The sequence below is a fragment of the Triturus cristatus genome, chromosome 2_1, assembly GCF_964204655.1.
Source record: "Triturus cristatus chromosome 2_1, aTriCri1.1, whole genome shotgun sequence".
In the NCBI taxonomy this organism is placed as follows: Eukaryota; Metazoa; Chordata; class Amphibia; order Caudata; family Salamandridae; genus Triturus; species Triturus cristatus.
The window spans coordinates 1,094,097,607-1,094,124,659 of record NC_140581.1 but is presented as its reverse complement, the minus strand read 5'-3'; the positions used below and the strand labels follow the sequence as shown (position 1 = coordinate 1,094,124,659).

Here is a 27,053-nt window from a genome sequence, read left to right as displayed (position 1 = left end):
AGTAGCAGCCCGACTGGTCTGATACAGCCACAAAGCCATTTTCAGCCTTGACCAAGCTAACACAGTCACCTAGGCATTTGCAGCTCAGACCAGGCTATGTTCACAAAGGCAGTTGTAGCACTGAACAAGCCAACACACTCACCAAAGCAGTTGCAGCCCTGCCTGGGCTGTAATGTTAACCAAGGCAATTGCAGTCCATACCAGGTCGACATGATTCTCAAGGTAGTTGCAGCCCCATGTGGGCCGTCGTAATAACATAGGCAGTTGACTCTGCAGCCGTGCTGCTGTGTCCCATTAGGGCTTTTTTCAGTTCCTGCTGGAACCTACTGAGAAACTGGTTGACCTTCTGCAACCCACTTGCTCCTGGCTTCATTCTCAGACTGTCAACTTTTTATGAGTGTTCCTCTATCCAGGGACACACCAGCTGTATACTTTTGGACTGTGATGCCTCCTGCAGAGTCAGACAAACATTATCCCTCTCCCAGAAGACAGGCAAACAGGCTGGGTACTAGGCAGACCGTCAGCTCATCCCGCTGAAGGAGCAGATTTCAGGTGATGTTAGCTCACCTCTGGGAGGTTGTCTGTCTGACAGACACCAGTCCTGGACACACAGCAGCCCTGCAAGGGCTCTGCAGATCAATTCCTTCCCCAGTAGTAATGAGTTTGGAAGTGGAATAAAGAGGGGTGGCTTGGCTCCCCATTTCTATAAACATTTTCTAGGCAGGAGATGTGCATCTACTGTTTCAACCTTCAGAACCAGCTTTGGTGGTTATCTTTTCGAGTTTCCATCTCAGGCTGCACTTGAGGCTCAGCCTCTGTGTAGACTGTTGCTTCTCACAACAGGGGCCCCAGGACAGTCTCTAAACTAGAGCATCCAAGACATGGGCACAATGAAGTGTGAAGTTTCTGCATCTGGCTGTCTTCAGCCTATCTGTAGCAATAATCAGGGATAGACAAAAAGGCATGCCTCACCTAGAAATATCATTACCTTGCACAACAAAAACTGAGGTTCATTGATAGCAAAGGTCTTCACAGAATTTCTAATGGTAGTCATGTGTCTATCCTCCCTTCAGTGTCTGAATCTTCATTCTCCAGCAACAGGAATGCAGCTAATACACTTCCACTGTCTGGAGGAACTGTCCTCATCCTCTATCTTGTGCCATGGCAAACCAGAGGCAGTTAAAATGAATCCCACTGACTTCAGTACTCACTGACACACAGAGTCCTAGTGGTGTTCTGGCAAAATATCGCAGGAAGAATATCATGAAAAGCACATATTAAATATCGTGATGTCAAAAATATTGTGCGTCAGAATATTGCAGGCAGGATTATCGTTTTTTGAATACTTCGTAATATAGTTGTTGAAAATATCATTGTGCATTATATTGTTGTAATTTATATCGTTTTTAATTGTATTTATGTATTTGTATAAATATATTGAATTTGTTTTAAAATAATTTGTATTTTTTGGCATCATAATTTTAGGAGTGGGATGTTGAGTTGAGAGGGGAATGGGGTGGGAAGCAATTTAAAAGGTCTATTTTTAAAAATGTGTTATGTTTAGTATAGTTGCATTCATTTTCCTTTGACATTTTTTAATATTTTCATCATAAATTATTTTGAATAATTATACATTTGCTTTTTTGTTTTTTATTCTGTAAAATTCAAAATTTTATATGAAATATTAAAAACAATAAAACAATTGTTTTCATGTTATATTATTTCTTAAAATTGTTAATAATTTTAGTTTTGGTTTATAATTTGATCAAAAGATTTTTGTTCCTTGATAATTTAAACATTTGTTTTTCACTGTAGTAAATTAATTTGATACAGTTTTCTGTTAATTAATTTTTGTTAAATTTTTTACATTGGAAATATTACATTTATGTTATTTAATTTTACATTTAAAATGTATTTTCACTTTTGTAATACTTTTCTGATATTTGTTAGATTAGATATATTTATTAATTTAAAAGAAATACTTAATAATTGTTACTTTTTAAATATTTTTTGGTGATTTTCGTTATTTACCTTCTTTATGTTGTTTGTTTTTTTGGGGGACAATTAAAATGGCTATCCAATGTCTACAAATTAGTATATTATAAAATTGTGCTATTAGTTATTTATAAAATGTAAAAGTACAGCATTTTCTTTCTTAATGCCTTTAAGACTGGAATGGGAATAGTATATATAAATGTGGTATCATGATATTGTGAGCATTTGTTCAGGGATTCAATTAATGCTTAACGGCCTCTCTTACAGAGATATATAGTAAAATTACTAGCTTTTTATTTAATGTGCAAATATTAGGTTAGTTTCACATTCTATGCTCAGGGTGGATTTTTGGAAGTACCTTTACATGCTTTGGTAAAAGTGATAGTATCACCCTTGAATTGCGGTATGTGGGTAGATTTTAAGTATGGCCGAAATCATTGGCTGTTCAAAATCTATGATGAAGTTTGTCAGTTAAAGTTGCAAGTTTGTTGTTTTTTATGTGTTAGCATTTCATTGTAAATTGCACTTTGTTTGTAAGGTAAAAGTGTATACACTAATGGGATTTATTTTATATTGACCATGTAATGTGTTCATTTGACTAAATAGAGGAGGGCATGATTTAAAAGTGTCAACTATTTTAATTTTAGTGGTAGCTCTGCCAAAGAATGTGTTTAAATATTATTTGGTGCATTTCAGGTGTGTTTTGTAACTGGTGGTGCTCTTCTTACTAAATGTAGAACCTCATGACTTAACAATAGCTTCTTCTCTTTTTGGGATTTTATGTATTTTGCTGTTTCCAACATTTTATTTGTGTGCTTTTTATACTAAATATATATATATATATAAATATTTTAAACATGTGATCTTATATTAATTTTAAAGTTTTTACATGGAGGTGCACATTTTAAATTACATTCCGAATGTTGTTATATTAAAATGAATTTCGTTTCACGCGCTACATCGCATTTTGCGATGCAGGGCGCGCAACGAAATTCTTTTTTTATTTAATTGTTTACTTACCTCCAATTATCCATATTCCGGTGTTTAGTACCCCCCACCCTGCCCCTCCCCCACCCCGCCTTTCTGCGCCACAGAACTCCCTCCACGGGCCGTGGCTGGGTACTTATATTATCGGGAAATCTGCGCAGGGGAACACATCTGTATACCATGCAGGGGGCATTCCCATCCCTACACGTAATAAAAGAAAAATCACAAAAGGACACAAATTAAATTGTTTCAAAATAAAACTACAATATACATCCTATAGGGCCATCAAACTTCTAACTTTGTTCCCGTACACTCACATAATACAGGTCAATGACCAATGTATCTACCCTATCAGCTCACGCTGCCTAACTACACAAGTGCTTTATTTCCTCTGACTCATTCTCTAGCAAATATTGAATGAATTGGTCATAAGCATTGCAGTAGCCAAGGCCTTGTGCCATGAACACTCAAGAAAGATCAAAATATTTACAAAGGAGCATTCGGCCAGGATCCTTCAGCCATTAGTTGAATAATGGATTACTCACATTTCGGGTCAGTGCAGAAGTGTAATTCTTTCTCGCTGTCATGCTACTAGGGTATGAGTTGGTATTAGGTTTATTAGTCCACCCATAGACATAGGGGCCAATTCCGATGTCGGACAGACCAGAGTCCGTCCGACATTGGTTAGGAACTGTAACCGAATGACCTCCTGTCATCGGTTACAGCCCTGGCGGTAGGATGCAACCGAACCCTGTTCGGTCGCATGCCTATACCTTTCAATGGGAGCATGCATTCCGAACGGAATGTATGCTCTCTTTGAAAGAGCAGACGTGCAGTTCATCCCTGCACCTCATGGCAGGCACCCCAAAGTGCCTGCCACAGGGTGCTGGGATCAACAGAGGGGCACCATAGGTGCCCCCCCATGCTGCCATTCCGTGGCCTAGCACTAATGGAGGCCTGTGGGGGGCCCCCAAAGCTGTTTCCCAATGCCTTTCTGTGCCAGAAAGGCCGACACAGAAAGGCAGTGGGAAACTGCCATCGTAATCCCTCTGCCAGAAAGAGCCGGCCGGGGGATTACTGCAGGGATTACTGGATGGTGGATAGGCTCTCCGAGACCATTGTAAGCCATTCAGAAATCCGAGTCGGATTCCCTTACATCTGAGCCCATGGGAATGGCTCGGTCGGAAGGGAATCCAAACAGCAGATTCCCTTGGCTCGGTCGGAGCCCTTCTTGCCCGCATTGGAATCGGGCCCTTAGTGTCCATCTCAAAGCACAAAGTAAATTATTTTTATTCAAACAGCAGAAGACGGCAGGGACTATCGACTTTAAATGGAAAGTCATGTCAAAACTCAAAAGACCCTCCCTCTGAAATTAGTACATTCCATGAGATAATGAAAAAAGTTATTTGGAAATGTACTCTTTTAGATGCTATTGTATAAATAAATAATTTGCTTTGTTGTGCGAAAAAGCTACATCAAAAGTAAAAGAAACCAATCATTTTATTAAAAAATAAGACTTGTCAAGAATTATATTGTGTTTACATACTTCTGTAGATGATATTTCAGCATTTTTATGTGACTTGTATGGTTTTAGTGGGGTAACCTGTCTTTTGAAGATGGCATGGACAGAGTGGCTTGAAGTGGTAGAGCTACTTGTTTGTAGGAGAACAAAGTGGCAGCCATCTTTGAATGGCAGCAGCTCTGTTCATCATTACATATATTATCTGATCTAAAAAGAAGATTGTATGACATACATTAGACTAGTGTATTCACCATTAATTATTATTATAAAATAATACAATATTTATAAAGAGCACAGCTACCCGATAATGGGCTTTTTGGTGCTGGCAGAAAAAAGTGAGGACAAGTGAGGATTTACACTGCTCTGGTGAAAAGGTAAGTCTTGAGGTGTTTCCTTAGGCTGAGTAAAATATTTTCTTATCTTAGATGGGTCAGTAGGGTCTTCCAAAGTTTGAAGACCAGGTAGCCGAAAAACAGCCCATCCTCTTGCTTTCCTGATTCTAGGGATGGTCAGTAAAAAGAGGTAATTAGATCGTAGATCTCTGAGGGAAATATAAGGAGTGACAACATTTTGGGGTATATGTGGGCCAGGGGAGTGCTTAATCTTGAGGGCGATACAAAGTGCCTTGAATTTTACTCTCTTGTTTTTTGGTAGCCAAAGAATATGCACCAAGGCTGAACTGGCAGATTGTGCTTTGGATAAGCCCATCAGTACTCCAGCTGCGGTATTCTGGGCAACATGCAGCTTTCTGATAACAAATGCCGAGCTGCTCAGATAGAGAGAATTGCCATAGTCAAGATGAGAGAGTGTCAACCCTTGGATCTACTCTTCTACAACATTCCGAAAGAAGCCATATGAGTGTTTTTCAAAGAGCCCTGGGAAGGCCAAAGAAGGTTCCAGCAATCTCCTTAGCTTGAGGGCCTAGCATCAGGTTGGGGAGTCGGGTACTCCCCCCAGTACGGGGGTCCAAGGAATTGGTCCCAGAGTGCTGGATTATTTCTTGTCATCATTTCCTCTGTTTTTTCCCTGTTTAACTTGAGGCAGCTCGAAGCCATCCATTTCCAGGCAGATGATCAGCCTGCAAAAGGTTTTTTTGGTGCATCATTGTTAGACAACTCTACTCCTTCTTTTGAGTTTGGTGGTAGTGGTCTTCTAGGTGTCCTCACTAATAGTTGCAAACAGGGTTAGAACATCATCACAAAAGAAGTAGAATACTTAGGAGGTGGGCTGTATGTATGCAGAGTATATTATATTGGATCTATGCTTGCTTATGTATTTGTAAGGGCTCAAGTGCAAGTCTGACTCTTCTATAGCAGCTGTACAGGATTATTACAGATGAACCCTATAATTGCCAACAAGGGTCTTGCATGATCACAGCTCTACTTCTTAGTCTTTCAAGATATCAGTCACATGTGCGCCTGTGACTACGATGGAATTGTTGAGTGTATGATGAGACTTTGCTGCCTCCTCCTTTCATCCAAAGCCTTTGCTTCCCCACACTTTGCTGGGCACTTTTGCTGCCCTGCTACTACTGGCACTCAAAAACACATGATGTAAGACATGTTCAGGACTGTGTTTTTTTTTAGAGTAATAGGATAGGTAGGAAATATTCACACCTGCACTTCAAGAGACTTAGACATGAAAAACATTTACATTGCAGCCACAGGTTTGTGTGGTACCTCCTACTGTGTATGACCGTAGACAGATTCCTAAGTATCTTCATAATAAGGTGTCAGCCCTGCTGAGTAGACCTACTTGTAAGATACACGTCATAGTTTAAAAGAACTCACAAAGGCTATCTAAAGACGTAAAAGAGTTACAGACTTACTTCATGACAGGATTCACCATCATAAGGATTGTTGTTTCCTATCAGGAGAAGAGCAATCAATTGGCCTTCATGTCTTATCATGAACATGAGCCTTATCCCCTTAGATTAGGATGTTCTGCATGCAGTTTAGTAGTTTACAAGTGTCCTGGTGTGATAACTCTCTCCTACTCTTTAATCATAACCAGAGACAGTGCACAATTGCAGAGTAGTTTTCTTACAATGTCTGTTTCAGTTATTCACATTGCTACACATTGAATGCCCCTGCTTTCTCTTCCCTTAGGTCCCTTATTTACATCCACTATCTACTCATCTGTCAAAACATTCTCTCCCACTGTGTTTACCTTATCCACATCCATTCTTTCCCTACACCTCTTCAGTTAAAGTGTCCTTCTATTAACCACTATCTGACCCTACTCTCCTTCACTGCACATTGCTCCCCTGCTAGCTTCTCTCACCTGACTCTCTGCCCTCTTGTAGTCACAGAACTCTCCAGGTCCTGCACTATCCATTTCATCACTACTCCTGTAAGTTTTATCCTGCTGCGGCAGGGCCAACTCCATGAGGGGTTGTTTATAAGTTATCATTTGCAAGAATGTATTTTACTACTGTCCCACACTCATATCCCGTTTGTGATCTCTATGACGGTGAATACGAATGTCACTTTGCACCTCAAAACTCTCCAGTGAAGTTAATCGAACCCATCTCACTGAAATCACAGGTGTTAATCAATGCCTCCCACAGAGTTGGGTAGAACAGAAGGCTCACTCCTTTGTATTAACCTGGGAAGAAGGGAGAAAACAAGGGCTTAGGACAAGGCAGAGAATCCCAAGCACCAGCACAATTGTGTATGTGCAAGGTATTCCATTGTCAGTGTGTGTGTATTAAAGTACTTTAGTTATCTAACTAAAGCACTGAGTTGGCCATTCAGTTATTGCATTGCTGCATGGGTCTAGATCCCTGAGGAGCCTGTTACTACTCGCCATCCCTACCACTAATATTCAAGCGATGAAGGGGTCATATTTATCCCAGTATGGAGAGCAATAGTTGGACGAACCTCTAAGCATCAGATCAGAGGCAAACAAGTCCAGCCTCCACATCTAAAGCCCAGTAGCTCCTACTTGCCCCGTCGCTCCTCGAATAAGGCCTGACTACAAGTATTGGCAAAAAAATAATCTGACTTCATTGTGCTAACAAATGCAAACTAAGTTATGGTCAAATGCTGTTTGCTCAGTTTAGCACATTAAAGTGAGACCTATTGGCTTAGCCAGTGCTTGATTTTAAAGCAAATTAGTGAAGGACAGACTGATGTTAAATCGAGCTATTACTTCAAAGTCCCTTTCAAATTTGGACCTTAAAATATAGGAAATGAAGAATGGTAGTCTGGATTCTTGCATAGGTCTCCCAAATGTACATCCTTTACTTTGGCCAAATCTCAAGCAGATCATACCTCTAGGGTATGCCACATATAATCTAAATAGATTTTTTTTTTAAAGATTTCGGTATGGGAATTTTTCTTAAATATAGGTAAATACCAGCAAAGTCAGTTTTTTTCTAGTGCATTCAGCATGTTAATTGTTACATCAATAACTTGAATAAGGAAAAGACTTTATACACCAAAAGTAAAAAAGATAAGTGCTTTGAAGTAAACAGTAATGGCTGGGTTGCTAAGTGGCTGTATGGAAATGACAATGACTCCAGTCATCAATAATGACAGATAGTACTAACACCCAAATGTCGCTTTCAAAGGCATGACATACTCGTCATCAATCCTTTTGTCAATTTTGCCACTGAAACTGTGTTACAGAAATACTCCATGACTGATTGCTTGTTATGTGCAGTTTTTGTAACATAAATGAATAAATCATTATTTAAATTTTCTAAAAGAATCATCAATCAAACAGTCCATTACTAAATTCCATTCATTTAATGTTATTTTCACATCAGCACCAAAGAGCCCATTTACACTGCTAAAACATCCTCTATGTATACAGTAATGTCACAATGGCTTGCCTTCAATCTGTATAATACTTTTGTTTCTCACACTTGCGTTAAATGTTAACCATGCCAGTAAAGATCATCAGGCCCCATACAAAAGCTGTAAGCATTTCGGGGCATATTTACAAGGGCTTTATCTCCGCTTTTTTGGCTTAAAAAGCGGAGATAAAACTATTGCCCTATTTACAAGAGGGTGCAAACATGCATAATCGCATGTTAGCACCCTTTTTCCCAGCGCCTCCCTTTGCATCTCTAATGAGATGCAAAGTGGACATCACTGAGCGTACCCCGATGGACTACCTTGCAAATATCGCTGATGTTCACATCGCGATATTTACAAGGCAGCCCACAGGATTTTAGCAGATGTTAGATTTTGGCGAAAACGGCAGTTTTCACCAAAATCTAACGTCTGCTAAAATCCTGACTTACCTATGTTTGATAAAGGGGGTGGATTATGCTGATACGACCACAGGGTCGTATCAGCAAGGTTATCGCCTTTTTGCAGGGAACATCGCTGGAAAACCAGCGATGTTCCCTGCAAAATGGCGATAACCTCGCTATCTCTGGAATTTTTATACCCCGGGAGAAACGCGTTGTTAATAATGCGCTACCAGGGCGATAAATTCCAGAGATAGCCTGCGATAAGAAATGTATCTCTAAGCACAGCAAGCGATAAATATCGCTGGCCTTTGATAATATGCCCCACAATTTCCTGCAAATTTGAGTGTGGCCCTCTGACCATTAACTTCTTTAAGTTGTTGAGAATGTTGAGAATGCATACACCAGGTTTTTTCTTGTAAGAATCTAGTCCGGCTTGGGCTTTAGCAGTCAAATAAGAGTAGAATCAAGGCAAATCAGTTTTAAATTCATAGGGGGCCTGCAAAGAGAGTATAATTGAGTGTGCCTCGTATTGCTCCAAGGCAAGTGCAGACCATTCCTGGTACCCCTGCTCTGGGCCTCCATTATCACTCTGTGTGGGGTTTGCTCCGATGTAAATTTGAGGTACCCCCCATCAAACAATGCGTCCTGGGAGTTCTTCTGGATACCACCCATTAAAACATTGGCCTTATTTAGAGGGGAAAGCAAATAGGTAATTCACTTTCTGACCATCTCTTTACCTAATTGCAAGCTTACAAGATACATTTTGAATTTAAGGGGTTTTTATTTACAATTTCGTAATTTCTATGCTTACCAAAAATACCAACAATCATATTTTGTACGTAATTGTGGAAATCATTTCACTCAGAGATTTTCGATTGATAACATCCCCACAAATTGATTAAAAAATTTAGGAACTCAAAAAGTGGGAGGAGGGTAGGCGGGTTGTAAGTCCCAATAATAATCTTACAGCTGGTGCTGTCAATATACCTAAGGCACATAAAGCCCATTGTAGGAATAACAGTGTATGGTGGAAGTAAGACTGGAACAGCTGTACTGGCCTTTTGCTACATTGACCGCACGAATCTTACCATCTCCCTTTTTTTTTTTTAAATCCTCCATTGTTTCATGAGCTATTAAAAAATGCAAGATGAATGTGGCACACCAAACTCTGGGAAGTTTTGGAAAAATCCAGTAGGACCTATAAACAAGGCAAATCATTATTCGCATCAGCTTAGTCTTTGTAGTTTTAAAGTGTTTGTTCGACCTCCCAATTTTGAAAAATCTTACTGGCATGTAAGTATTTTGGGAGGCCTCTGCTATACGGAATCCTATATCACGAGAACAGTTTATTTGCAATTTAATCTGCCACTTTAGTGTTATCTGAACTCATAACTTTCTTGTTGCTTGTCTTGCATACTTATTGGCAATCTGGATTTCACTTGCACCAAATTCGGCAAATTTGCGCTGCCGGAACATAACTTTTTTGACGTTCTAGTGCTGCGGCAAATTTACAAGGCCATGTAAAGCCACTGTACGTGACTTTTCATGACCTAGTAAATATGTGCCCTTTCACACAGAACTCTAGGTGAAAGGGGCGTTCCATGGGCGTCGCTCTGGGTGTTCCCTTGTAAATATACCGCGGCACCGGAACGTCAAAAAAGTTACATTCCGTCGGCACAAAAGTACCCAAGGGGTCTCATAAATGAGGCCCTGGAATCTGAAGCATTTCCAGATTTACGAGAATTCTTAAACCTGGGAATGCCTCAGAATCTAACGCCACCTGAGGGGTGGCTTTAGGGTTGCGCAACGTTGAGAATGTTTTCATTTTTCCTTTTTCATTGTGAATGCAGCACACATAGAAAGAGGAGATCGCCTGAATTGATTGATTTTTTGCAGGAAGGTGTCCTTCCTGCACAAAATTAATCAGCCCTGTAACACAGGTATCCTTGCACCTAGGTGCAAGGGTGCCTGCGTTGGTGCACAGCAGCCCATTGTGTGTCGGAGCAGAGGAAAAGGACAGGAATTTGCGCTGTCTCATAGATAGGGTGCATTCCTACCCTTTTCGATTGACACAGGGCAGCGCAGCAAGATTCCTTGTGGGGATGCCCTGCTTCAAAACCTCATAAATAGGGCCCTCGTTCTATTGCCCAACAATGTTAATCTAGTAGCCCAGCCCCCCTGTCTTTTCTGTGGACTCCCAGTCCTTATGCTAATTGTTCAATAGGACGGAGGTTGCGTGATGATGCAATGTCATCTGTTGTCACCTGCTCATCTCCCACTAACCCCAGACAAGGATGGCACTGAACACCTCTCCTCTAGGACCCTGTTGTTTCTTACAATCAACTTTTTAGAGAACGGTAAGGAATGTTGGGGCACATTAAAAATTAAAAACAGCGCATCTACCTATAGGGCTTTCAGATATGTTGTCTGCCTGCCGCTTCCGGTTCTGAATACTAGTGATTTAATAGGAGAGTTACCTGCTCCAGTTGCTTGACTGCGTGCTGAAGAGAAGCCCTTTACACTACTATCTATGAATTCTCACGAAAAAATTTATTCACTCTATTAGTTATTTAGGGCAATTCAACTTTATAATTCAACATCTCCTTATTATTTACGTCCTATAAACCAATCATGAAACTGTTAAATCACATTACACTCTTCCAGTGCACTGTGTTCACGACTGCAGTGCTTTTTACATTTCCATATGGCGAACCAAATAGGATGCACAGTGTAAATAAACACATGTAATAGTGAGCTAACATTGTTTTATCATTGCAATCAATACAGTCCCGGCGTCGGCTCAAAATCCTGAGATTCTGGGCAGATCTCTTAATCTCTCTGTCTCGAAAAGAAAAATCTGACTTTGTGTAGTGTAATCTGGTGCTCAACAAAGCGCCCTCGTGCCTTTGAGCCAACTTTGCACTATGTAAAACTGTAAATAAAAAGGCTCCATCAAAGCAAACCGTCAAAAGAATTAGAGATAGAATGTAATAGATAATGCACCGGATCACAGGTAGTATCAGTGTGGTGCTGAACATCGAGACTCCTGAACGAATCGGTACTCGCCCAGGGAGAATTCGTACCGCTGGAGGGAATTAGCTCCAAAAGAGAAGGTAAAGCCATCGTGGCAGAATCCAGAGAGCAGAAAAACAAAAGAAAAAGCTGGAAATTGCCTTCTTCTTACCCATGGACAGGACTGCACAGATCACCAGTAACTGGAGAAGGGTGCGGCGCATGTTGTAGTTCATGCTAGGACAGGTTGCAGTGTATTAGTTTCACGCATGCAAATCGTTGGCTTCTTGGCGACGTGGTTTGTTGCTGCTCGGTCGCCCTCTCTCTTTCACAGCTCCTCTGGTGCGGTAGCAAGGGGCCCCCTTTTTCTCAATCATTTCCTCCTACAGCTCCTTCATAGATGCTGCAATAAACCAGATTCTTTCTGCTTCTTTAAAGGGCGCAGATAGCACAGTCAGTCACAAGGAAAGACCTGCGAACACTGTCATTTCTGGGTGGGACAAGAAGGCATTTATCCAAAACAAGCGTCGATGAAGTGAAATGATCCAAGGGACCCGTCATCTAAAACGTGACTAATGAAATGCCCTATAGATCTGTTGCTCAATCTCCGCCCAGGGTAAACAGCGGTATTGATTTTCCCCAGGAGACTGTGGTCAGCCTATTGTCGTTGTATATACAATGCGGTGCTGTTACATCAGGAGAGTGCTACTCTTGACAATGTTACCAAAACAACCAGGGTCACGAGCACGTGACGAGCACGTGACAAGAGAAAGGGTGGGTGGCTGCAGGTGAGATCGCAGGAAGATAACCAGAATGGTATTCATGTATCCACTGAAGGAGGAAGACACCCTCTTTGATAGTAGTAACCAATTAGAAGCGTTAGTTTGTGGGCAAACATGAGGGAAACATTGGCACAGGCAATAGGGCTGGCATTGGCTGCCAGTGTACTGTCTTTGCCAATGCTTATTGTGTGTTGTACTAGTTTTTGTAATATTTTCTTGTTGGGGGAGCTGCCAGGTCCTCGTAAATTTATACAAATATTGCTGAAAGCAAAAACTTTCTGGGGTCTCAAAAACGGAACTACTTCTTATGAGGAAGTGCTATTTGTAAAAGAGCAGAATGCCGTTTACTCATACTCACAGCGAAGCTATCCAATGACTGCAGTGAGTTGCCTTCCGGCCCAGGCTGGCTGCTGTAGTGAGTGGAAGAAATATATGAATGATACAACAATAGACCACTGGGCAGAGAGGACTGGCATAAACCACTCTATTTTGCCTCTCTCTCTCGCTCTCAGTCACCAGTCGGTAGTTATAGTTAGAACCAAAGTTTCCATAGGAAAAGCATTTTTTGTTTTGCCAATAACTTTGGCGCCGTTTGACGAATCCAAAATATGTCCCCTTTTTGGTTCAGCTGTTGTGCTGAAAACTTCGGGGTGATCCGTCATCCGGGGCCAGAGAAAAAAGGGAGGCCCCAAAGCGTGTTTTCCCCATGTTATGTTTATGGGGATTTTTCCTGAGCCGCTGAACAGAACTACACCAAATTTGGCAGAAAGCTAGATGTTGGTCTAGAAAGTGTGCTTTTTATGATTTGGTGTAAATCTGTTTAGTAGCTTCAGAGATATTTAGGTTTAAAAAAGGTAGATATCTGGTAGGCCAAAATCCTACTGAATTTGATTGCTGCCAAAACTTCAGCCAGGGAGTGTTGGCAGCCATCTTGGGACTTGGCTTGAAGCCAAGTCCTAGAAAAAAATATTTATTTTAAAAGGGGGCAGGGTAGGAGTACCTTGACCCCCTTGACCTGCTCATGAGGTCCCTTCGGGACCCCGGAGGCCATAAAAAGCATTTTTTATTTACATTTTGGTGGGAGTCATGTAGGATCCGTGACTAATGCCAAAAAATCCACCCCAAGCACTGGCTTCCCCGCTCGTTTATAATTACGCCCCAGCTGGGCCAAATTCCGGGGGTGAGACCGGCTTTTAAAAAAGGACGGGGCACACAGCCCCCCTCCTTGGGCTTAAAGAAGCCCTGGTGAACGCTACCTCCCCAGGGCAGTAATTAACATATTCTGTGAGCCAGGTGGCTCCCCACTGCTCCAATGACCGCCATCTCCCCAGGGTACAGTCTAAAAATATAGCGGGGGCATGCGGACCCAGCCCATGGGACTGCCACCTCCCCTGGGCTTTGTATAAAGTTAATGCGGGGAGGTCACACAGCCCCCTGCTGCTCAAGGGACCACCACCTCCCCGGGGCACTATTGAATAACATGGGGACGACGCGGCCTCCCCGCAGCCCTGGGGACCACCACCTCCCTGGGGTTCCCGCCAAGCCATAGCAAACTCTGCTCTGCTTCGTGCAAGTGAGAGCATGTAAAATGCTCTTGCTTGCACGAAGAGGAGCAGAATTGCTTTTGGACAGAGGGAGCTGCATGTTTAGCAGCTCCCTCTGTCCAAAAACAATGCCGGATACCACCGGAAGTAGGGATCATGGGGGCCCTTCAGAATCTCTGATGCACCCCCATACAACCTTTCACACACCCATTCCAACTTCTACACTACCATTCTCAAACCCATTCACACACCCATACCAGTACTTACACAGCCACTCACTGATTCATAGATCAACACACACAACCACTCACATACCCATATAGCCACTCATACACCCACTCACTCACTAATACAGTCACTGACATATCCACTTATACACCCATACAGCCAGTCACCCATAGACCTACTCACACACCTACTCACTCACCCATAAAGTCAATCACACAGCCACTTACTTACCCATATAGTTACACACACAGTCACTTGCTTACTCATACAGATACTAACATGTACTCACTCACCTATACAGTCACTAACACAAGCACACACTCACCCATACAGCCACTCTCACATTCACTCACTCACCCATACAGTCTCTCACATACCCCATCACTCACCTATATTGCCTTTCACAGACCCAGTTACCCATACACCACTGACACATGCACTCACTCATCGACACAGCCATACACACACACACTCACTCAACCATGCAGCCCCTCACACATGCACTCACTAACCCATACAGCCACTGACTCACTCATCAACACAGGCAGTCACACATCCTCTCACCCAGCCACACAGATACTCAGACACCCATAGAGGTACTCTGACCACCAATCACTCACCTACATAGAAACTCACGTACCCACTCACACACTCATACAGCCACTTAGACACCAACTGAAAGACTGATGCAGGCAGTCACAAAACCAGTCACTCACCAATATATTTACTGAGACACCTACTCGTTCACTTATAAAGTCAGTCACACACCCACTGAATAATCCATACAGGCACTCATACACCCACTGATTCACCAATACACCTTGGTATAAATATTTAACAGTCATAAACCTTATTTAAACAGTCACTGGATGATGTCATTAGTGATGTCATCATCAAACTCATTTGAGATATCATCCGTGATGTCATCAGTGATGTAACTGACCATGTCATGAGTGATGTAATATGTGAGATCATAAGCAGTGCATTGCAGCGGTGCGAGTTATAGTTAGCTCACTAATTAGCTGAATTTCACTGGATTTGAAACCTGAGCCTAGGTTTAACGTCCCTGCAACCTTTGTTTTTTTCAGTGAAAATATATAGTTTAACAGATGGTGGAGACTGGGAGGAGGGCAAATACGGTGGTCTCAATACTGTACCAAAACATATAAGAGTGGGTAACAGGTTACTCTAATTCAGAAGGGTAGAGTCCATAAGGATTTTAGAGGCTGGCTGTATGAGCCCAGTTGGGGTGAACACAAATGAGGAGATGCATTTGCATTTGTAGAGTGGAACTGTTCAGATTTTAGCTCCACGTGGCATAGCCAAATAAGTAGTATGACTTGTGGAATTGTAGTTCAATGATTTTAGATGCATACAAGATATGGAATAGCAACAGTAATCTGGTTTGTGCTTTTCTGCAGATTCTCTACAGAAGTGGTGCAGAAATATTTTTTCAGGTTGAAATGTTTCCCAAATAAATGTGGTGGTGAAATACAGCATTAGCATGAAGATGCAGGTTATGCCTAATTTGAAATGTATTTTGCTGTACTTAAAAGCTGTAATGGTTGATTAGAATTGGGGCTACCACAGCTTGAATGGCATACCTGGCACTGTTCTGTACTGAGGCTTGAAATCTTAAAAGCACACTTAATTTAATGGAGGTGGACATTCATTTGTTGAAAGGGCTACTAGAACCTGGAATGACATATAATTTGGGATTGAATGCCAGACATTAGACGTGTAGAGTACAAGGGAACACCAAACAGTTCCATCATTGTCAAAAATACAAAATAAATTGAGGAAATGTCCATAGATAATTAGAGGATATGTTCTTAGAACTGTTGCATCACACAATGTGGGACCAATAAAACTGTTTTTGTTATGATAATGATCAAAATCCATGTCTCACTGTGTATCTAGTTTGAATTGTGATAATTTACCAATTGAAATATTAGATGTATAATACGTCAATGGATGTCTTTACTCTCTATTGCTGAGAGGACATTTAAACCTGGGAGAAGTATCACATGACCGGAGAAACGTGACTGGGTAACTGTGGTCGATTGTAAAACAGGCAATGTTACATCTGCAGGATAAGCATACTCAGTATCTTCAGGTAGACCACCAGCCGGTGGTAGCAACAAAGGATCAGTAACTGTATGCATCTCGATGGCAACATCAGGCATGGTGGTAAAAGCCGGAGCCAAGACAGAATTTCTCAGCATCGCAGGGCAAGAGACCGCTGGAGTCATACTAAGAAAAATCGGCCACTCGCTGTAGTTTGACATTGTCAATGGAGATGTACCTGTTATCCTTGCGACCAGGAAGTGGAGGTAAAATGACTGTTCTTGTACCCTGCACGCCAAGCACTGGAACCGGGGCACGATAAGAGGGGCCGAACTCCTTCTTGTTCTCCACCTTCTCACGGACCAGGTCTCCAACTCGAGGTAGCCAGCCGACTACCGGAATCTGAAGTGCAGCATCTGATGTGGAGGGCAAGTGTTCCTTCGCGAGACTGTCTCTGGTCTCTTGTAGACTCTGTAACAAAGCACAGTGATCACCTACGTCAAAGGGTGCGGCAGACACCGCCATGTCTAGACCATCAAGGTCCGGGACAAACATTTTTATGTCAAAGAGCATCATGTATGGGGTCCGCCCACCCAGAGACCTTCTAGGGAGATTATTAAGTGTACGTTGAACGTTATACAAATGGGCTAACCAGTTCCGGCCAGTGCCTAAAACCCTGGCTGTCAAGGATTGCTTTAAGTCACTGTTCATTCGCTCCACTACACTATTACCCCCAGGTCGGTATGGAGATGAAAATTTGATTTGGACCCCCAAGGATCTCATGGCTTCTTTGTACGCCTTAGAGGCGAACGCAGGGCCCTGATCAGAATGAAAGGTACCACACGCAAAAATTCCCACAGTACGAGCATCAGCACTCCTTTGAGGCCATACCCAAAGAAAACGTGTGCACGAATCCACTACAACTAAGATGTACTTTTACGCAGAATCAGAGGAGAAAGGACAGCAGTGATCTAAATAAACACACCCAAGTGGTTTATTAGATATGTACAACTGAGTTTGTGGTGGGCGCGCAGAAGTTGAAGGTTTAATCTGCTGGCAAATGTCGCAGTCAAGAACATAAGTGCGGGCCTGTTTATATAATCCGCGCCACCAGTAACGTTGTTGTAGCAGAGTAACAGTCGCTGCAACGCCGGCATGGGCAGAGGCCATACCCTCGTGAGCCGCTGTTATCAAGGACGGCCTGCAGTCCGCGTTGGGAATCAATCTGTCACCAACGTTGTTAATTCTCACTAATGGGATGTTATCAGGACTTAAGTGATAATGGTACCGAGAAGGGAAACCTCTCGGGTAATTACTTCCCTTCTCTGTAGCAGCAATAGCTGCCAAAATGTCATCATCGATCTTACTTTTAGATCTTGTAACTGCTGCTACTAGATAAGTTGCCACTGCTGTTTTCGCTGCCTCGTCAGCTAAGCTGTTGCTGACAGCGTGGACACCAACTCGCTGGTGACCAAGAGTGTGAATTACATTCACGAGAGGCAGATGCTGTTTAAGTTCTGACACTCGAACCCAAAGCATTTTATGCTTGATTGTGCTACCCTTGGAATCACAATATTCATTTTGAGACCAAAAGAATGGATTGTCGTTAAAGGACTGAACACAGTAAAACGAGTCACTCACTATAAGAGTAGTAACCCGTGGATCAGCAAACTCCAGTGCAAGCATCAGAGCACGGAGCTCTGCCAACTGTGTGGTACAATCACCCAATGACTGCGTATGCACGACATCAGACTGGAATTCACCATTCACGAAAGTACCCGCCACAATTGCGCAGGCTGCTGAATAGGCATGCTTCGATCCCGTAGCCGGTTGCGCCAAACCGTCGGTGTAAATGACACAATGGTAATCTTTGAGGGGGCGCAAAGACAGAGGAGCCGGATGAATGAATTCATACTGAAAAAACTCCTGAGTCTGCAATGAGGCATCACAGATATATGTGACATCTGGTGATGTCAAAGAAGTGGCCCATTGTATCCAACGTGGATGCAAAGCTTTAGAATTAGATACACTGGCTTTCGTCACTAGAGTAGGATATGGTGGAACCACTAACATGCGTTTTCCTTGCAACAGCGCTCGTTCTTTTTAGAATCGCCATCTGCACTGCAGTCAAAACTTTTTCAACCGCGGAAAAGCGCAGTTCAGCCGAAGTGTACAAGTGTGATTTGTAGGCAATGAGGATGGTATCGCCCTCATTGAACGTTAAGTACGTGAAACCCACTGCACCTGGCACAATTCTTATCACCAGGTTAGTGTGGTTATCACGTGTCAGTAAGTATTTCGAAGCAAGAAGATCAGCCTGCATAGATTGCAAAATAGCTGAATGCTCTGGCGGCCAGCTTGATTTGGAAAAAGTAGGTTGTACCAAGGCATAAAGCGGCTTGATACGCTGGGCATAATCGTGAATGTACGTAGGACCGAAATTCAAAATGCCCAGCAAAGATTGCAATTTTTTCAGTGTTGTTGCAGCACGCAAGCATGCGCACTTCTCCAGAAAGTGAGGAGCTATCCCTCGACCCTCACTGTTGAGCTCGTAGCCCAAAAACAACACTGTATACTCTGCACTGTGAGACTTCGCAAAATTGAATTTGTAACCGAAGTCTGCAAACATGACAATGATGCGATCAACGCGACACAGATGCGGCCACAACTCGTCGTCCGTGAGATAGATATCATCAACATACGAGTACGCATAAGGGTCAATGCTCTCTAACAGAGAGACAACACGTGCGGCAAAGACGCCAGGGCTGTTTTTATAGCCCATGGCTAATCTCTTAAACTGCTTTTGTTTGCCGCCAGAAGTAAACACTGTCCACTGACTACTAATAGAGGACAGGTTATGGCTGTAAAAGCCATTGGATATGTCAAGTGTGGTCTTAAACCTTTTTCTCACGAGACTATCAATGAGGGCAGAATTATGGGTATTCTGTACCGCACAGGTCCGGCAATGGGAGTTCAAAAGCCGGTAATCCAAAACTAGGCGGTTAGACCCATCAGGTTTCGTTACAGTGAATAAAGGATTATTCATTGGTGACACACGTTTCAATAACACCCTGATATTCCAATTGCTCAAGGATTTCCGCAACGTGAGATCTAGCTTCGCGGCGCATGGGATATTGGGGCTGTGGTTGAGGCATAGACCGCAAGGAAATCTCATGGCTTGGAGACAATTTATCCCACCCAACCTGAGTACGGTACAATGCCGGAGCAAGCACCTGAGCCCACTCTTCGGCAAATCTTTCAGCATGCTCCTTTGGCACTGTGTGTGCAAAGGACGGGAGGATTACCTCCTCCCCTCTAGGAGCATCTAAAATGAAAGCCGGGGGCCAGTCCACCTCTGCCAAGAGAATGTCATAGGAAGAGGTCAGATTATCCCCAAAAATCCCTTGTATTTTAGGTTGTATGTCACCTTCAATTAAGAGGACTATATCATATAGCCTGTCAGGGGGAGCCACTCTAGTGTCAGCAGTTTCTACAGTAATGAACGCACTACTGTAACCTCCGCTGCGCTGTCGAGCAGCGTTAGTGCCCATGTCAGGTTCTGAAGCTGCGTTCTCACTATCTGTGGCATACCTCGCCTTTAGTGCAGCAACTTTCTTCTTCTGAAACGGGGGACGTTGATGTGCAAACTCGTGCTGCTTGCCTTTGCCGTCAGGCTGACGGGGTTGCTCACGTCCTTGTTGGGCACCCCGACCTTTGCCACGTTCTCCGCCACCGGACTGTGAGGCCGATGTTTCCTGTGAAGAACGAGAAGAACGTTGTTCAGTAACCTGAAATCTATCAGGTGACCTAATACTAGTGCGATTGCGCAAATCATATGTGCGTTCACCAGTCGCCTGAATGGGAGACGCAGGACGAGACCCCTGTTTCTGTTGCTGCTTTCCCTGTTTCTTTGTTCGCCAATTTTGTTTAGGAAAAGGTGGACGATCGTCTTTACCAGACGAGCTCACCTTAGTTTGCTGTATCAAGTCAGGAATGACTATAGTTGGCTTAATCCCTAAGCTACTGCGGCCAATAGTTCTATAAGCTTCCGCAATAATTTTAGGCAACTCTCGGGGCTTTTCGATTTCATCGACGTGGGCTAAACCATTAGCCACTTGGAACTGTACCGCATCTCCCTTGAGATTACCAAGGACGAGAGAGGCAACTACGTCAAACACACCGACAAGCTGCATTCCCAGCTCGGCGGCCGCCTCCGGACCGTGGTTATCTTGAACACGTTTAATGATGGAGGGAAGCACAGCCATAGACGGGGTGCCAAAGCACTTCGAGTAGACTGTGGCAAAAACCTTACCCCAGTTGTCACAATCGGACACCTCTGGGACTAAGTCTTTCTGCAAACTAATGGTGAGGATACTGTGTTTCTCCACAGGAGTAGAGTGTGGAAAAACTGCTTCCATCTGGTCAAATTTCTCAGCAAGCCAATAAGGCAAATCGTCCTTATTCTGGGGGCGCTTGCCCATTGCCGAATTAACCATGACGGGAATAATAACAACTGTGGTTTGACCAGCTGGTTGTCCCGCAACAGCAGGTGCCCCCACCTGCACGTTGCGCGAAACGTATTGCACTAAAGCCCTATATACCGAAATGAGGGCTGTATGTAGTACACGCAACTCATCCACCGCAACAGTCAGATAGCGGGGATGAGGCGTAAATCCAGCCAGCACCGGCCAAGTGGCCCCTGGAATTGACAAAGGGCCCATTCTAACTGGTGTAACCGCATGGGGAAGGGCGCCATTAAACCAAATGCGATGCTGCCAAGCAGAAATAGGAATTTCTTGCGTCCTATATGGCGTATAGTTTGCCGGGAGCCGCGTGGGAGTATAGGAGTGAAACTTATCATCATCCGCATTTACTGCCGGTATCATCACCCAAGAGTAAAACAACTCGTACGGGTAGGACGCATCGGCACTCACCACAAAAATAACAGCCATTCCTTCATCCAGCACCCCAAACTGCGTCAAATGACGCCGCAGAGGTGTACGGCTATGCGCTGCAATTTCGACCGCCATAAGGACACAGAGAAGAACAACAATGGATATTACAGTAGCACAGGGGTTCAGAAATATAAAAGAACCTTTTTAACAAGCTTGAGAGAACCTATCGTACCAATAGGTAGGTTAAATCCGTCACTCCCGCTATACGGAAATAAGAGTGAGGGTGTCGTGGACTAATATAAGCACTACTAAGGCGTTTCAAATCAAAAGACCAAACGTTAGGTGCGCCATGTTGCAGGGATTCTGCTCATGCACAGAACTATGCGCAGGAAACCAGGACCTCAGTGAATTGTGGTGTACCAAAAACTCACCTCAGTACCCAGAACCCCAATCCGATTAGCATCAGTGTCCCATTCGTTATCCATATTCTCTCGGAGGTCCCAATGTATAGACAACCCAGAACAAGCGACTTAGAGTACTCTCAGGAATGGTGGGAATCAGAAATACCTGTTCATTATTATTCTCATATCAGTCCACAACAAGAGTAATCAGAGGCACGGTAAAGTTTAAAATGTTTATTTTATAAACTACGTGTCCTAAGATGCAGTACCTTAGCTAACATAAGCAGACAAATGATTATAATTAAAACCATCAGCATTGTTACAATACCATAGAAAATGAAGGGAGAAATCATATTACAAATGACAGTGGAACACAACCACCTTCCCTTCACTAGTGAGCTAGTATTATTATACTAATAGAAGGTCTCTAGGTTTGAATGGGGAACCCCATACCGTAAAGATCAGCTTAGGTGAATCACATTCAGGATCAGCTTTGTTCTGCGTCTGGAAAAGTTCTTCTCCAGAATGTGTGTGTAATGTATGCAAACTGCAATATTAAAGGCTCTCGACTTTCAGGTATCTGCAGCTGTGTGCGTGTTATGGCTAGAGAGTGGGCCGATCAACCTGAACTCAAAAACATGCATTGTCAGGCGGCTCAGACTGTTTTCTGCACACAATGTTCAGACCAAGGTAGTCATGCATGTCTAGGGATGTGAACAACAGACAGTTGTCATGTGAAGAAAAGGCAAGCAAGCAGTTTTCAAATAATAACATGTATCTGCAGTGTCGTGTGCAAAAGCAGCAAAAGTGGCAAGATGCCGTTTCTAACATCTAACACGCTTATGCTAACATATGTATATAACGTATGTATCTAAATCGCAGCCTTCACTACAATGCTACCACTGAGATATTCACCTAATTGTAATGTCACATTAACCTTTAGTTTTTTTCAGTGAATATCTATCTATTTACATACATATATATGTATATTACCTTCTGGTTGTTGCCAGTAGGTAGTTCTAGTTCGGACCTAGTTTCCATAGAAAAAGCATTTTATTTTTGCTAATAACTTGGCATTTGACGCATCTTCATGAAATGTTCAAAACTAGTTTGACACTCACTACAGCTGCTGTCTGGAAAGTTTCAGAGTGATTCATCAAGGAGGGGCTGAGAAAAAGATGGTGACCCAAAATGCATTTTCGCCATGCAATTTCCCCTAGGGATTTTAGACATGACTACAGCCTAAACCGCTGAACATAATCACACCAAAAACTTCCGGAAAGCTGGATCTTTCTTGAGAAAGAATGCTTTTTGTAACTTGGTTTAAATCTTTTTAGCAGGTTTGGAGTTATTAAAGATTTTTTTTAATGTATATCTAGAGACATGGATCCACTGTGGATCCACCGTGGTGGATTTGTGGATCCAAGTGCCAACAGCAATGCCGTGATTGGCTGACATGGTTCCTAGGGGAGAAAATATACTATAAACAGGATATAAGGGGTCAGGATGGAGGTGTCCTGAGCCCTTTGGGACTTATGGAGGGTTCTGTAAGGGACCCCTCATGGGCAAGAAAGTGTCCAAAAATGTTTTCTTTTGGGCGCACATCCACTGAGGTACTCTGTGAGGCCCCCTGTGTGATCTTAGGTAGATTTGTGGATTCGGATCCCAATTTAAAAATATACCTTCACTCACAGACACGATGCCGTTTCTAACATCTAACACGCTTATGCTAACATATGTATATAACGTATGTATCTAAATCGCAGCCTTCACTACAATGCTACCACTGAGATATTCACCTAATTGTAATGTCACATTAACCTTTAGTTTTTTTCAGTGAATATCTATCTATTTACATACATATATATGTATATTACCTTCTGGTTGTTGCCAGTAGGTAGTTCTAGTTCGGACCTAGTTTCCATAGAAAAAGCATTTTATTTTTGCTAATAACTTGGCATTTGACGCATCTTCATGAAATGTTCAAAACTAGTTTGACACTCACTACAGCTGCTGTCTGGAAAGTTTCAGAGTGATTCATCAAGGAGGGGCTGAGAAAAAGATGGTGACCCAAAATGCATTTTCGCCATGCAATTTCCCCTAGGGATTTTAGACATGACTACAGCCTAAACCGCTGAACATAATCACACCAAAAACTTCCGGAAAGCTGGATCTTTCTTGAGAAAGAATGCTTTTTGTAACTTGGTTTAAATCTTTTTAGCAGGTTTGGAGTTATTAAAGATTTTTTTTAATGTATATCTAGAGACATGGATCCACTGTGGATCCACCGTGGTGGATTTGTGGATCCAAGTGCCAACAGCAATGCCGTGATTGGCTGACATGGTTCCTAGGGGAGAAAATATACTATAAACAGGATATAAGGGGTCAGGATGGAGGTGTCCTGAGCCCTTTGGGACTTATGGAGGGTTCTGTAAGGGACCCCTCATGGGCAAGAAAGTGTCCAAAAATGTTTTCTTTTGGGCGCACATCCACTGAGGTACTCTGTGAGGCCCCCTGTGTGATCTTAGGTAGATTTGTGGATTCGGATCCCAATTTAAAAATATACCTTCACTCACAGACACATTCACTTACACACCCACACACACAACCACTCACACATCCATACAGTTGCTCACATACCCACTCCGAGACCCAGAACACCACTCAGCCACCCATATATCCACTCACACACCCCCTCAGATACCTAGAGAACCACTCACATATACCAACTCACAGACTACACAACCACTCACACACCCACACAGCCAGTCACACATGCACTCACACACCCACTCACACAACCACTTGCAAACCCACTCACACCCATACAGCCACACACACACTCAGAGACCCAGAAAACCACTCACACATCCATACAGCCACTCGCTCACCCACTAAGAGACCCATAAAACTGCTCACATACCCACTTACATACTCATACAATCACTCATTCACCCACTCAGAGACGCAAGCAATAACCACTCACATACCCACTGACAGACCTACAGGGGTGCTCACACATTCACTCACACACCCATGTAAACACCCATAAAACCGCATACACACCCATTCACAGACCCACTCAGCAGGTTGGAACATCACTTCCTTTTTGAGAAAGAACCAGTGGCACCATGTTTTTATATGCTGCCTAAGGTACATAAGGACAGAGAAAGACCACCAAGATGACCCATCTTCTTGGCCAATGGTAGCCTCTTAAAACGCACGTCTTTGTTTTTGGATTTCTTCCTTTTGCCCCATGTCCTTGCCCTAGGGACAGCACTGATATCATCACTAAGATGAGACATTTCTTGGCAGTCTGTTTATACAGTGGTATCCTTGTATACATGTAACAAATCATTGCACAAATATGTTCATTCAATAATGTTACTGGAAATGCCTAAGTTCTATTTGGAGAACAATTTCTTTTTGTACAATTTGTGGCATCGCCAATTGATTGGGACTGCAGTGGGCAGGTGTTTTGCTCCAAGTTATGCAGGAATTTTCTTTGGGTGGTGGGAGGAGCAATATGTGTGGGTGAAAGCGAGATGGACAAAGCATGCAATCAGATGGACTTGTTACATTGATGATCTGTTTTTGCTTTGGGATGGTCCCACACAAGATCTGCATGAGTTTCTCACACATCTTTCACACAATGATCTCAACCTAGCATTTACAAATCAGGTGCATGATATTGAAATAGACTTCCTGGACGTATCAGTCAGGATAGTAGATGGTACTTTACAAACCCAGGTGTGCCTGAAGGATTCTGCAGGGAACAACATTCTCCATGGCAACAGACACCATCCCCACAAACTGAAGTGGAGCATCCCTTTTGGAGAGCTCCTTAAAGCAAAGCATAACTGCAGCACCACACAGTTCTTTTAAAAAGGAGAGAAGGCAATGACAGACCAATTTACGGTCAGAGGATATCCCCCCAAGGATCTTAGAGCAGCAATTGAAAAAGCATTGGGCCTTGATGAAGTGGCGTGGAGTGTCTAATGGATGGGTAGAATTCTGGAAAACCTTGTTTTTAGTTTATTAGTGGCCATAAACACTAACCATGTCTCTTGCTCATAGATTATACATGATTGGGTTGGTGACAGGTACCATCGTAAAGTTTATTACTGTTTGTATGCTGCCTTTCCCAGAGACGACACTGAATTCAGTTTGTGCATGGGTGATGGTTTCTTCTCTTTCTTTCTTATTATCTGCATCTATCATGGGTCAACCTTTGGTCCGTTGTCAGAAATCTTTTATATTTTTACGGGTTATTTTCAGAGGCAGGTACACAAGAATAGAGACTTGCATCATGTTGGAGAGTTTATGGGTCAGACATGCTGTCTAAAGAGTTGGATGAGAAATCTTGGACTAGAGTGTGGCCACTGGGCCTTTGATACACATTTTTGCAATCTAGTTGGTACTAGGAGGACCAATTTTCACATGCCTCTCTCCTTACGTATGATATTTTGTGCACCACGATGCACTAAACAAATAAGAGAACTTCAAGGATCTAAAATTCTAATAAGGGTGATACCTCTTTGAAAAGTTTTTGCTAATGTTAAAATTAGTTGAAACCTTACATTTATATTACTGAATTAATCATTTGACAGTTTTTCAAATGTATAACAACTGACTGTTTTCGTCTGGAATTCATTTATTTGTGACAGACATGTTTGATCAAGATGTTTTTTATGCCTATTGTTTCATTTTTCCCTTTAAAGGTGATTGAGCTTACTGATATTGTATGATGCTGTAACAAAGACCTGTGCAGTTGAAATGTGTGGCCAATAAACTTTCTTCGGACTTAATTTGGAATGCGGAGAGTGGGCCGTCTGCGTCCTTGATTGATGACATCGATCCCTGTGGCATATTAGTAACGGGAACTGCACCTGTGTGCTTGCACCGCCCCTCCCTTTTGGTTGCACGTGGTCAGCTTCATGCAGGAATTGCTTGTTTAAAATATATACCCTCATATATGAATTACTGGTGGTTGCCAGAAGAAGTTATAGTTAGGACCTAGTTTCCATGGGAAAAATGTTTTAGACTTACCTAATTGGTGAAAATCCGTTCAGTAGTTTGAGATTCTTAAAGATTTCCAAATGTTTAATATAGGGGCGTGGATCCTCCGCAACACCCACGTGGAGGTACGTGAACGTTCAGCCAGGAGAAGTGCTGTGATTGGCTGGCCGCAACCTGTGTAGAAAGCTCGGTTCACCATTTTGTAATGCAGAACCGTGTCCATGGGGATGAAAAACAAGATTGAAACCTATAGAAGGGCTCAGGATAGGGGTACCCTCACCCTATGGGTGCATTGTAGGAGGGTGTAAGGGACACCTTCTGAGTTAGAAAATGCTTCAAACTGTTTTTACCCCACGTTGTTGGAGTTGTGGACCCGTCATGATGCTCAGCACAACGC

The 27,053-nt window shown here is 42.8% G+C and overlaps 1 protein-coding gene across 2 annotated transcripts in view; it reads right to left on the bottom strand.

The window, feature by feature from the left end:
• The window catches only part of LOC146866418 (interleukin-8-like), a 65,580-nt gene extending 53,358 nt beyond the window's left edge, over positions 1 to 12,222 (bottom strand). For both annotated transcript variants that reach the window (XM_085636483.1, XM_085636484.1), the window contains exon 1: positions 11,893 to 12,222. In XM_085636483.1, the coding sequence (XP_085492609.1) occupies positions 11,893 to 11,956 (64 nt within the window). In that variant the 5' untranslated portion in view covers positions 11,957 to 12,222. The remainder of the gene's footprint in view (positions 1 to 11,892) is intronic.
• Positions 12,223 to 27,053: the final 14,831 nt, after the last annotated feature.